Source organism: Geotrypetes seraphini, chromosome 2, assembly GCF_902459505.1.
Source record: "Geotrypetes seraphini chromosome 2, aGeoSer1.1, whole genome shotgun sequence".
Lineage (NCBI taxonomy): Eukaryota > Metazoa > Chordata > Amphibia > Gymnophiona > Dermophiidae > Geotrypetes > Geotrypetes seraphini.
Genome location: NC_047085.1, coordinates 238,344,942 through 238,358,157, shown reverse-complemented (window position 1 = coordinate 238,358,157; position 13,216 = coordinate 238,344,942). Strand labels below are relative to the sequence as shown.

The 13,216-nt window shown below is 44.5% G+C and overlaps 1 protein-coding gene across 1 annotated transcript in view; it reads left to right on the top strand.

Annotated features, from left to right (window-relative positions):
* The window catches only part of MYO10 (myosin X), a 522,066-nt gene that overhangs the window by 337,714 nt on the left and 171,136 nt on the right, over window positions 1–13,216 (top strand). The window contains exons 15-19 of the mRNA XM_033935250.1: window positions 3,095–3,187; window positions 3,767–3,835; window positions 4,008–4,090; window positions 5,295–5,403; window positions 11,156–11,236. Of these exons, the coding sequence (XP_033791141.1) occupies window positions 3,095–3,187; window positions 3,767–3,835; window positions 4,008–4,090; window positions 5,295–5,403; window positions 11,156–11,236 (435 nt within the window). The remainder of the gene's footprint in view (window positions 1–3,094; window positions 3,188–3,766; window positions 3,836–4,007; window positions 4,091–5,294; window positions 5,404–11,155; window positions 11,237–13,216) is intronic.

Genomic DNA, 13,216 nt, shown 5'->3' with positions numbered 1-13,216 from the left:
ATGATTTAAATAAGACTTGAGACTATTTCCAAAATCACAACTTAATTTCTAGTGTAATGTGTCTAGTGCTTGAAGTACCTGTACATAAAACGCACAAATGCAGGAGAAAAACTCATGCTCTGTTTAATTTCCCTTCTAGAAAAGGTTGTAAAAGCAAGAAATTCCTAAATCACTCTTTAGCATCTCAGGCAGCTTCTCATGAAAAATAATTTCGATCATTGTTGCTCACAGCTGTTTCTTACAGACATTTTAGAAAACAGCTAAAATCCTATCTTTTCTCCAAGTAGCTGACCCATTCACATATACGATTATGTATAATGTTTATAATCTTTTGTAAACCACGTAGAACTTTTTGGTAACATGGCCTATAAGTATAATGTTATGTTATGTGTTGTATACCGCCTTTTCTTTTTTTTTTTTTTTGTAGTTATACAAGTCCCAATCCCTTTCCCTAGTTGTCCTGAACTGTAGGTCTTGTATCTGAACCCGCAAGTTGCTTGCAGAAAACTGTCCATCATGTTTTCAACTCCACCTCCTTCACTGGGAGCTGCTCCTGCCCTGTCAGTTCATTTTCTGCAGATACTCGACCAGGGGGAATGGTTGCTGACCCCTCAGGCATTCAGTGCCATAGTTCAGTGGTAGGGACTTCCACAGATGGATCTGACGGCCTTGGCAGTAAACGCAAGGATGGATTTGCTTCTACAGCTGGAGACATGAATCTGGAAACGAGGGATTGGACACATTGGTCCAACCGTGACCGAAGAAAGAGCTCTTATACATGTTCCCCTTGTGGCCCATTCTCAGGCAAGTCATTCTCAGGATTGCAAGGCTTCTGGGTTTGGTTGTCTTAGTGGTGCCCGATTGGTCCCGCAGGCTGTGGTATTCAGACCTAGTCCGTCTCCATAGGGCTGACAGTTTCAGGTGCCAGTTCAAGGGGACCTTCTCACTCAGGGTCCAGTTTCTGTCGAGAATCTGGAGTACTTTGGTTTACGGCATGGCTCTTGAGTGGGTGGCTCTGATGAGCAAGGAATATTTGGATGTGGTGGTCACCACTTTGCTCAGAGCTATGTGGCCATCCACGGTGGCAGCCTATTCTAAGGCCTGGAAGTCCTTTCAGCTCTGGTGCACTGTGGAAGAAGCAAAGCCCTTTCGAGCTCTAGTTTTGGTAGTCTTTGACTTTTTGCTAGAGGGACTTCAGAAGGGCCTGTTGATCAGTTCACTGAAAGTGCAGATAGCAGGCCTTTACTGTTTCCAAGTGTGGAGAGATTATAGGTCTTTCCCTTATTCCATATGTAGCTCTTTCCCTTATTCCATATGTTTCTGTATATCATGTCATGTATCACGACCCATGAGTCATTTGTATTTGTTAATTTTAAGTATTTTATATTGTGGTTTATCAAATTTTAAATAAACTTAGAGGCTCCCTAGCCTCTTGCCTAGATGTTACCCAGTTCATTAAAGGGACTCTTTGGTTATGCCATCCAGTTTTATCCCCCTTTCCATTCCTGAAATCTTAACACCTATTGCAGAGTGGATCTCCATATGAGCCCTTGCAGAACGCTTCTCTTCTGGATCTTACCGTCAAGACAGTATTCTTGATGGCTATTACATCGGCAAGGTGAGTTTCTGAGTTGCAAGCTTTTTCCTGCAGGGAGCCATTTATCAATATTACAGAAGCAGGAATCTCCTTATGCACAGTTCTGTCCTTACCCAAGGTTGTCTCGGCCTTCCACGTTAAGCAGGAAGTCTGTTTGCCCGCTTTCTCTCCTATGGGGTCGAAGAAAAAGGACAGTGTATTGCATTTGCTGAATGTCAAGCGTGCTCTCTTCCAGTACCTCGAAGTTACCAATGAGTTTTGTGTATCGGATCATCTCTTTGTTCTGACCAGTCTTGCGAAGAAAGGGAGGCCGGTATTTAAAGTCTCAATTTCCAAATGGAACAAGGAGGCCATTTCTTCCACATATGTGGGCTACGGTAAGCAGCCACCAATCGCATTGAAAACTCACTCCACAGAGGAGTTTCTACCTCTTGGGCAGAGACTAGGGCTGTCTTACTCAAGGAGATCTGTAGAATAGCTATCTGGTCTACCCTCCATACCTTCACCAGGTTCTACAGGGTAGACATAGCAGCCAGGAAAGATGCCGCTTTTGATTCCTCCATCCAGAAGGCATGCTCAATGGGCCTGATCTAGATTCTGAGGACTGCTTTGAAACGTCTCTACAGTTCAGGACCACTAGATGCATTTCAGTAGAAAGAAAAATTAGGTTCTTACTTTAATCTTTCTTGTATCTAGTGGTCCTGAAACCCTGCCCTATATGTGGGCTTCACCTGCCTTCTGCTTTGGAGAAATCTCTGCCTTTCAGGAGAGCTAAGAAAAAGAAAGAAAACGCCTCAGACAGTGCATAGTTTGCTTCAAGTCTCTGCTAGATAGCGGGACATGCAAGTAGCTATGAGTTCTATATAAATGCTGGTTGCACACATATTTGTATCTGGTTTTATAGCAGCTGTTTGAATGTTATAATATTTATTGCTAATGTTTGTTACAGAACAGAATTGTACTATCGGAGATTCCTCCCCATTTCCCTCTTTCCAGTTGTATCTGTCATTACAGTGCTGCTTGATTTGCTTTTGTATGAACTGAGGGAGCACGAGCAGCCCAATGGGAAGAAGGTGGAAATAAAAACATGATTGACAGTTTACTGCAAGCAACTTGCAGGTTAAGATACAAGACCTGTGGTTCAGGACCACTAGACACATCTATGAGAAAAAAGATTATCGAGGTAAGAACCTAATCTTTCTACTGTTAATAATGGTTCTTCATACTGCTGGCCTTGTTTCATGTGTCTATAAGCATCCTGACCAAGGGTAATGAGTCCAATAAATTTTAAATGAAAAATCCATATTGGCCCTTGTTTTCCTAGCCAAGTTATCATGGTGAAAGATTTATCTTCCTGAAATGTGTACCTGTGCTTGAGAGACCTTAGCTGTCCTCTGAAGGGAAAAGCTACAGTTAAGAACAAAAGTCAACTCATATTTCTCATTTTGGGAAGAGTTGTTACTTACTCCACTTTTGGATTTTCTCTTTCTAATCTAGAAACTTGGTTTGCTAGCACTCATCAATGAGGAGAGCCACTTCCCCCAGGCCACCGACAGCACTTTGTTAGAAAAGTTACACAAGCAGCATGCGGTAAGTGGCAGTGCACTCTTTGGGACATATTTCTCATTGGGGTTCTACTCTTATGGAAAATATGTGGTAATAGATACAGACATACAGCTGAGCTCTCCGAAGAATATCAGAGCTTTGTATGGTTCTTATTCATTAACAATAACAACCAATCCGTAAACAGCTTGCTGGAAAATCTTAGGCAATCACTGGGATAGGCCAAAAAAGAGAGGCAAAGAAAAATAAATCACAGAGGAACACCAATATGGTGCATACAGTTGAACTGCATAACCAGAGATATAGTTTCAAGTGCCAAAAATAAAGGCTTGTCTGATAATGATGATACCAATGATGAAAGCCTTTTGCTCTCTTAAAAGGGCTTGATTCTGATGTGATTGGCATACTGGTGGTCCTCTTTGATTGATCTTCTTTTGACCATTGATTATACAATCCTTGTTCAGATAATATGGCGCAGCAGTTATCTTAATCACCATCCTGGTTATCTGCCATTACTTTTTATGTTACTCTGATGCTGCTTGATTTATATTCAGAAGTTTAGACCTTTCATTCATGTGGGGTTTTATTTTGTCCTCCTTTTGTCAGAGCAACCCATTTTACGTGAAACCACGAGTTGCCGTTCACATTTTTGGAGTGAGACATTATGCAGGAGAGGTAACTTCTTTTGTTGTTGTTCTTTGGGATGGTATTTTAGCAGATTTTGCCTGTGACAAGACTGTGCACTTTTTTTAACAAGTTCTCTCCTGCCAGCATTTCAACACTGGGGGGTGGGGGTGGGGGCTGTTTTGTGAAACACCCAGCCACCATCCTTTCTTCCTTTATCCAGGTCCTCTATGATGTCCGAGGAATCTTAGAGAAGAACAGAGACACCTTCAGAGATGACCTGTTGAACCTACTACGGGACAGCAGGTAGGTGGAATTTGTGTCTTTGGAGGAGTAAGCCACATGCTATTGACTTGCACTCTTCCACACACAGGAGATATATAGGTGGTTAATTGAAGCAATGTGTGACTGGCTGGTGTTTGTGTGATAAAATCCTGAGACTGCTGTGGTGATGTGTTGACAGCCTGGAAGCACTTTGCATTTGCCAAGTTGCTACTGACAGTGTCTTCAACCTGTGATTTGGGCATGATGAACAGAAGCAGAAATAAAAACATTTAAACAGATCATATTTTCCCAGTTTCCTCTATGGATTTTCCCCTCCTTATTTTACCATCTAATGCCATTATGATGCATTTTCCTTGGTGGTCCACAGTGTTTTGTGGAATTTTCTTTTTCAAGATTATACATATTTCTCATTATGTGTGGCAAGGATTCTGCAAATTGTGTGGAACATGTTAATTTCCTGCAGGTTTTCTAGTGAGCCTTAATCTAATAGCTGCACTTTCTAGCCAATGATGTGTCCATGCAGCACTGGCTACAGTAACAACCCCCTGTAGTTTTGGCCTTGTTTGCCGCACGGGTGAGTTGCTCATGTGGAGAAGCAGATTCAGGTTTCCTTGCAGTCATTTAGTCAGTGTGACCAGAGATATTTATGTAACCTCAAGTAACTCAGGTTTAAGTTCATCTCATTAACAGAAGGGCAGTGTAAACAAATGACAGAAAATTCTAGTATGTGCTCACAGAGAAATTGTAATTGAGCCAGAGAGAATGTAAAAATGGTTTCATAAGGGTGTTATGGTCAGTAGGGATTTTCTACCTGGAATCTTCTCAAACTTGCTTTCTTTTCCATATTGCTTGCTGGAATGGAAGGTGAAGTCCTGTGCTGGCCCAAGCTTGTTTCTCCCAATCCCCCCCTCCTAAAAAATATTTTTATTTACATTACCACTGGTGATGGTGCAGTGTAGTTTGTTACCCTTTGGGGAAGTGAAAAGAGCAGATTATTTAGTAAGTCCAGGATTTCTCTGTTCCAGGAACAGTTTATTCCATCTGCGTTCCTCTCAGAGGCCTTTGTTCTATCAGCTACTTTTTAGAAAAACCCAAGTGGTAGCAGGGAGTGTCAGAACTCAGTTAAAGTAATTTTTTTTCTGCTGTATGTTACTTCTGTCTAGCATGGCAGTAATATGGCTTTAGTCTGCCAGCTGACTTTATGGCTTTTTTTCATCTCTTTCAGGTTGGATTTCATCTACGACCTGTTTGAACATGTTTCAAACCTAGGTGGCCAAGATACTCTGAAGTGTGGCAGTAAGCACCGCAAACTCACAGTCAGTCTGCAGTTCAAGGCAAGTTCCCTGTTTTCAAGGACTCAGAAGCAGCCCTGTCACTTGACAGCAAGGCAATACTTAAAATAAATAAATAAATAAAACAATGTTAAAAAGGCTTTTTAGTTCAACATATTTCAGCTTCCATTCTGCCACTTTGCCAGCTGCTAATCAGGTATATTTATGTGGATTTATCTCTTAGGTTTCAGTAATAGTCCAAGGCTGAAAGCGGCTAGGGATCTTCAGCTTGGAGAAGAGACGGCTCAGGGATGATATGATAGAGGCCCAAAAAAAAATGAGTGGAGTGGAAAGGGTAGATGTGAATCACTTGTTCACTTTTTCCAAAAATACTTGGACTAGGGGACATGCGCTGAAGCTACTAAATAGTAGAAATATTTCTTCACACATGTAATTAAACTCTGGAATTCGTTGTGATGAAATCAGTTAGCTTAGCAGGGTTTTAAAAAAAGTTTGGATAATTTCCTAAAAGAGAAGTCCATAGGCCATTATTGAAATGGCTTGGGGAAATCTACTGCTTATTCCTAGGATAAGCGGCATAAAATCTGTTTTACTACTTGGGATCTAGCTAGGTACTTGAGACCTGGGTTAGCCACAGTTGGAAACAGGATACTGGACTTGATGGACCTTCGGTCATTCTCAATATGACAATTCTTATGTTCTTACGTTACGTAGGTATTGTCCTAAATGCTAAGATGCCCAATCGGTTAGCGCCTCTTGATGAATGCCCCCTCCTTATTCTATATACGAGGCAATAGAGAGTTAAGTGACTTGCTCAAGATCACAAAGAGTGGTCGTGGGATTTCAACCTTAGATTCCCTGGTTCTCAGCTCACTGCTTTAGTCATGAGTCTACTCCTCTCCCAGTGGTTTGATCTCTAAAAGGATGTACAGTATTCCCCCGATATTCACGGGGGTTCCGTTCCAGAACCCCCGCGAATGTCAAAAAACTGTGAATACAGTTTTTAGGCAGGGGAGACAGGAGAGGGCAGCTGGAGAGGCAGGAGAGGGCAGCCGGAGTGCCGGCGAGTGAAGGAAATCACTTGCTGTATGCTCTGACCGCCTCTTCCTGTACTAAAGTCAGGCCTCGCCAATCAGGAGCTGCTTTGACATGCTCCTATAAAAAAGGCCCCAATGTTCAAGAAAAAAAAAAGCTGAACGGCTAAATCAGTGCCTGATTTTCAGCTAGACTTAGTTTTCAGATGGAAATTAATCTTCAGCTGGAAAGTTTTCAACTGGAAATTAATCTTAATTTAGGAGTCTGAAAGTTATGCTTGAAAATTTAGGCCTGCTGTTCATTTGCCTAGATTATGAACCTTGTGCAGAAATCAATGCTAAAACATCTTTTTTTTTCCTTGCCCTAAATCCACTCCTGTGGCCACCCACATTTAATGCTCCTAAATTTGATAGTGAAATGTGGGGTTAAATATTCAGCCAGTGGTAATCGGTGTTTTTTGGCCACCAACACCATTATTACTGGATATTTAATGCCAGAGCCTGCACATGTGCATTGAAAATCCAGACATAAGGTTGCCAGATTTTCCTTTAGAAATGTTTGTTGTATGATTGTTGTGGATTGGAGCCGGGTGTTTGGGACTTGTGTGTGTTTGGGGGGGTTTGCATATTAACACAAAATGTCAATTGTGTTGGGCATCCAACCACCTGGTTTTGATACTGTGCGCTATTTGATGTCACCATTATCAATTGCTGTTTCACTACTTGTTCTGTTTTCTATGCTTTCTTCACTACTGGTTGTATGTTCACTTTGCAATTGCTAATAAAGATATAAAAAAAATAAAATAAAATCCGGATCCCCCTAGCCCCGCCCCCAGGCCCACCTATTTATGCCCACCCCTGCCCTAATTCCGCCCCCAAGCCCGCCTTAGCCCCGCCCACCCCCACCCCCCACTGCCTGCTCTTGTTGGGCTGGGAAGAAAGTCCGCATATGTGCGGCCGTAACATTATGACGTCGCACACATGCGTGCAAGTGATACCATCGCGTGACGGCCGGTCATATGCAGACTTCCGCCCTGTCCAACACAGCTTTTGAAAAGTCTTCCAGATCCCGGACATGTCCGGGGAAATCCCGATGTCTGGTAACCCTATCCAGACATAACTCAGTTGACTTACACTTATGTGGTTATTGAGCTCATTTTCAAAGCACTTAGACACACCAAGTGCCATAGAAATCTGTGGTACTTTGTGTGTGTCTGTGTTTTGAAAATGAGCCCCCAAGTCATTTAACCATACGGCTGTTGCTTGATTAATTGTTATCTTTGTGATTTTATTTCATTGTATTTATATATTTTACACAACCCCTCCCCCCCCTTTTTTTTTTTTTTTTTTTTAGCTTTGGCAGAGGTTTCTACCGTAGCCCGGGGCACTAAATGCTCCAATGCTGCTCCATTGCTCAAAGGAATTCCTTGTGCATCAGAACAGCATTGAAGCATTTAGCGCTCGGGGCTGTGGTAGAAACTACTGTGGCTTAGTAAAAGGGGGCAGGATTAATTTTACTTGATTTATATATTCATATATTTGGTGTCTGTTATTAAAACAAGTATGGAATTTAATTATTGTTTTGATAATTTAAGTTGTATTTCAGTGAATGTTTTTATATTTGTTATTTATTGTATACGTACGAATTTATTTATATATTCATGTTTGATGGTCTTTTATGTTTATTTTTAGACTTAAAAGACTATCAAACATGAGCTGTGTCGGGTTGCTTGAATCAAATGTCCTACATTCCAGTTTTTAAGGCTCTGTGCTGTTTTCCCATTGTGTGATTGGTGCTTTACACTTTCGCTTTCTTTTTTGTTTGGTTTAAAAATCAATATTCATCATTTAACTGCATAAGGTGACCACATAAAGATAAGACTGTTTTGCTTGGTCCTGTATATGCAGTTGCCCTATGTAGTTAAATGTTTCATATTGGCATTTACACAAAGAAACAGGAGATATAGACTTCTCAAAATGGAAAGCAAAAAACAACAGTGAAGGTGACCTCTGATACTCAGTTGCTTTATTATAAAATCAAGACTTGACACGATCATGTTGCGGCCTTAAGGGCCTGCCTCAGGAGCCTGAATATTTGTTGAAGAGGTATCTAGGAATGACTGTGAAGTTAGTATAACCTTAACCTATTGGAGACATTTTAGTTTTGAAGCAACGTTGATTAGACGAGTGTAATTGAGAAACGTTCTGCTTTGAAAGTGCTGCTGTGCTCAGCAGTACGAAACGCACTTTCAAAGTAGAACGTTTCTCAGTTACACTCGTCTAATCAATGTTGCTTCAAGTAAAATGTCTCCAATAGGTTAAGGTTATACTAACTTCACAGTCATTCCTAGATACCTCTTCAACAAATATTCAGACTCCTGAGGCAGGCCTTTTAGGCCGAAACACAATCATGTCTTGATTATATAATAGAGCAACTGAGCACCAGAGGTCACCTTCGCTGTTGTTTTTTTGAATAGTGCCATTTAACCATGTAAGTGTTGACTGACCCTGAACTGCCCACAAATAGCCATAGATATTCAGCAGGACTAACTGGTTAAATTGCACCGAATATCTGCAGTTTGCCCCGGACAGGCTATGAATTGCTTTGAATATTGGTCCCTTTCTGAATAAAGTTATGCACTCAGCCCTAGTAAAATTTCAAGGAGGCTAATTTATTAGCACAACTCTTGAGCATAAATCCTTTGAATATGAGGCCCTTTACCCTTAGAACAAGCAATAGCCATCTCAGATTTTCAGTCATCTCAAGGACACTGAGGCTTTGCTCTGGTTACTTCACAGAGGGGGGAGAGCGCTGGATAAACTGCTTGCTCTGGTATCAAAGGAAAGCATTGTCAGCAGGGTCAGGTTTTAAGTTTCACACACCCCAAAGGCAGCCTGCAGGATCTAGGGCAGATCATTCTTCCTTCCTTTCTGCAGAAGGCATGCAGCCCTTCCTACCAGTGTTTTCAGTTTGACACTGGCAGATAAGGCAGCAGTCTGAACAAGCTCTGCTGGTGAACTGTGTGGACTATGTAGACTTTAGATTAGAGGCATAGCCAAGGGGGTGGGGGGAGCTTGGGAGCCTGGGCCCTCTACTTTGAGCTCAAGCCCCTTCCAAAATTGAGGCACCTGAATGCATGGTTGGCAGAGATAGATGCCCAAGGCCTACCAGCCAGTAGATTCACTACCAGAACCCCATTCCATGCTGCCTGAGAAGCAGGAAATCAGTGGGATGCTCCAGCTACCAATGCTAGCGCTTCATGCATGCTCAGTTATGCACTTGGGTATCTTTTTATGTCATATTTCAGAGAAGGAGGGGGTACTGGACTGGGGGGTGTTTGGGTAAGACAGATCCCCTGCAAGAAGCAATCTGGGGCAGGGCAGTAAGGTTGGAGGGAAAGAGGGGTGCCAATAGATACTCACTTCTCTCAACCAACCTTCTACCATGGCCACATTAAATGGAAGACCAAGTAGGCATGTGCCTAGGGCCCAGAGAGTTCATGGAGCCTGGTGCGCTGCCTGCTCCAATGACTTTTGTGTACCTGCCTCTGGGCCCAGCTCCAGACATCCAAGTATTGCCTCTTCCTGCTTTCTTCATTATTCAGTGCGGCCGAACTTGCAGCCTTCAAAAGGCCGTGGGCAGCCGTTCACACACGCTGCCTGTGGCTGACCCGGAAGCCTTTCCTCTGATGCTGGGATTTGAGGGTGGGGTGGAGGCTTTTGGATCAGCAGCAGGCAGCATGTAGGAACCGCTGCCCACAGCCTTTTGAAGACTGTGAGTTTGGCTGTACTGAATAATGAAGAAGGAAGGAGGAGCTGCTATGTGGATGCCTGGAGCCGGGTCCAAAGGTACACACTCGCAGGAGAGGGGCAGGGCCATGGGGGGCAGAGGTGGGGAGGGGGCAGGGCTATGGAGGGGGAGAGGCAGGGCTATGGAGGGGGAAGGGCAGGGCCAGGGGACCCTGTGTATTTGAGTGCCTATGGCCCACCGAAGAATTTAATCCTGCACTGCCTTATACACTGCCCTGGATCTGGTAAAATCTGTCATGCTGAAGGCACATGCAAAACTTTTTTTTTTTAATAGCATTGTTCAGCCAGTAAAACTTATGGTAAAACCAGGTTAAAGCCACACTAATGCTTTTTGCATCATCCTGTAAGTTTGTACCTGAGACAGTGGAGGATTGTGACTTGTCCAAGACCACAAGGAGGAGTGTTGAGATTTGAACCTGGATTTCCTTGTTCTTAGGCTGTTACTCTAACCCAGGGGTCCCCAAAGTCCCTCCTTGAGGGCCGAATCCAGTCGCGTTTTCAGGATTTCCCCAATGAATATGCATGAGATCTATGTGCATGCACTGCTTTCAATGCATATTCATTGGGGAAATCCTGAAAACCTGACTGGATTCGGCCCTCAAGGAGGGACTTTGGGGACCTCTGCTCTAACCTCTAGGCTACTCTCAACTCCACGCCTATATGTAGTGAAAGAACAGATTAAGAGGCAGTATGTTGCAGCAAGCACAGATCAACTAAGATTTGTCTGCACTCCCTGTACTGGCAGTTGTTCCCCCTGCATTTCCACTGTAAGAGTTGCCATTTCCTGACCCAGCCACCAGATGGCGGTGCGGAAGCTGCCTGTAAGATTCTGTCTCAGGGCGTTGTCAAGATAGGCAAATAGTATCCTTTCAAAAAGATAACCTTTCAAAAAGATAGACATGAGATGGAAAATCAGATTCTTATACTTATTTTTGTGTTGTTTATTCTAGGATTCGCTGCATTCCTTAATGTCCACTTTAAGCTCATCTAATCCTTTCTTCATCCGCTGCATCAAACCAAACATATGGAAGGTGAGTCTCCTGCTAGTGACATGGACTGTCTTCCCAAACAGGGCTGCTTTCTGCTGTGAACAGTTTTAATTAGGCCTCAGCTATGGCTCCTGATATTGTTCTTCATTGTGCTTGTAGGATGGAAGATTGCACGATCAGGGGGAGATACTTTTAAGTGTTGCAAAATTAAAATATAATTTTGCACCTGTTTAATGCTGTCTGCAGATTATCTGTTAAAATCAAATTCATACACACTGTTGCAGACTGCTAAATAGTCATAATTTCTGCAGGCAGCATTCAAGCCCTCCTTGCCTCCCCTCTTTCCCCCACCACAAGGGATGCTTTACATGAAGCATGTGCTTTACATGCAGGATCCTGTAGATTTCCAGGAAAGTTGCTAATACCATCAGCCTGTGCATGTCCTTTCTTGTATTTAATTAGCTCTTGTGTTTTTTAAATATAGACCTGCCAGTAGCATAGCAAGGGTATGAGGTGCCCGGGGTGGTGGCGTCCTCTTAGCCACACCCCCAACTCGCGCTCTCCCTTCCCATCCCCGTACCTCTTTATATCTTCGCCAGTGCGAGCAGCTTCTCCGGCCTGCTCCTTGTGCTGGCTTTCCCTCTGACTTCACTTCCTGGCCCCACAACCTGGAAGTGATTTCAGAGGGAGCCAGGCCAGCGCAAGCAACAGAGTAGCTGCTCACACTGGCAAAGATTTTAAAGAGGTAGGGGGCAGGGAAAGGGAGGGCACAAATGTGGTGTGGGGAGGCAGAGAAGTGCCGGCGCTCCCATCAAGACGGCACCCAGGGCGGTCCACCCCTCTGCTCCTCCCCCTCCCTTATTACGCAGTAGTTTCAGAACATTTAATATGACCTGTGAAAATAAATTATTCCAGCCTTTATTAGAAAACTCCCATAGCAAATACTTTGGCCCAGATTCTGTATAGGGTGCCCGGGATGGGCGACCTGTACAGAATCGGGCCTACACCTGCCCAAACTAAACCTGATTCTGTAACCGACGTCCATGTTACAGACGCCGGTTAGAGAACCAGGTTACTTTAGATGCGGCCACTATACTTAATCGCGGAAAAGGATCTCCCTGCCGCGATTAGTATAACGGCTGCGGCTATGGCCGGCAGTCTCCTCTCCCCCCCCCCCCCAACGATCGTGGCAGCAGGGTGCCCAACCCCTCCTATCGGACCCCCCAACGGCCCCCTTGAAGATCACCGGCAGGAGGGTGCCCAACCCCTCCTGCCGGACCCTCCCAACAGCCCCCCTGAAGATCACCAGCAGGAGGGTGCCCAAGCCCTCCTGCCAGACCCCCCCAATGAACCACCCCATCCTGGAACCCCCCCTCGGGCTTACCAGCAAGTTGGCCGGACAGGCCTTGCACCGCCCGGCCAGCAGGCCTGAAGGGGGTTCTGCAAATTGCCCAGATGGATCCTTGCACCTTCTGGCCAGCAGGCCCGAGGGGAGGTTCTGGGGTGGGGTGTTTCATTGGGGGCTCCAGCAGGAGGGGTTGGGCACCCTCCAGTCAGCGATCTTTGGGGGGGTCCGGCAGGAGGGGTTGGGCACCCTCCTGCCGCGATCATCGGGTGGGAGGGGAGACTGGCGGCAATAGCCGCAACCACTATACTAATCGCGACAGGGAGATCCTTTGCCACAATTAAGTATAGCGGCCACATCTACTTACCATGTAGGCCAGCATTGTAAGTGTCTCCCGATCTACTAGGGAGATGCGTAGGGCCGCCTAGATTCGCCTAAGGCTACCGCCTAGCCTTAGGCGGGCTTGTGGGCCCCCCTAAGCTCCCGGAGGCGCCTTCAATGTAGGCGGCCTGCTTGGGGAGCATTTTTTTAAGAAAACGTGCCTCCCGATTGGCTGATTAGACAGCTGTAGGACGCATACTGCTGCCTTCAATTGGGACGCACTTTGCAGAATCCGGGTCTTTGTGCCATATGCCTTATTTTGTCACAAAATTTAATCACAACTTTTATCTTCGCTA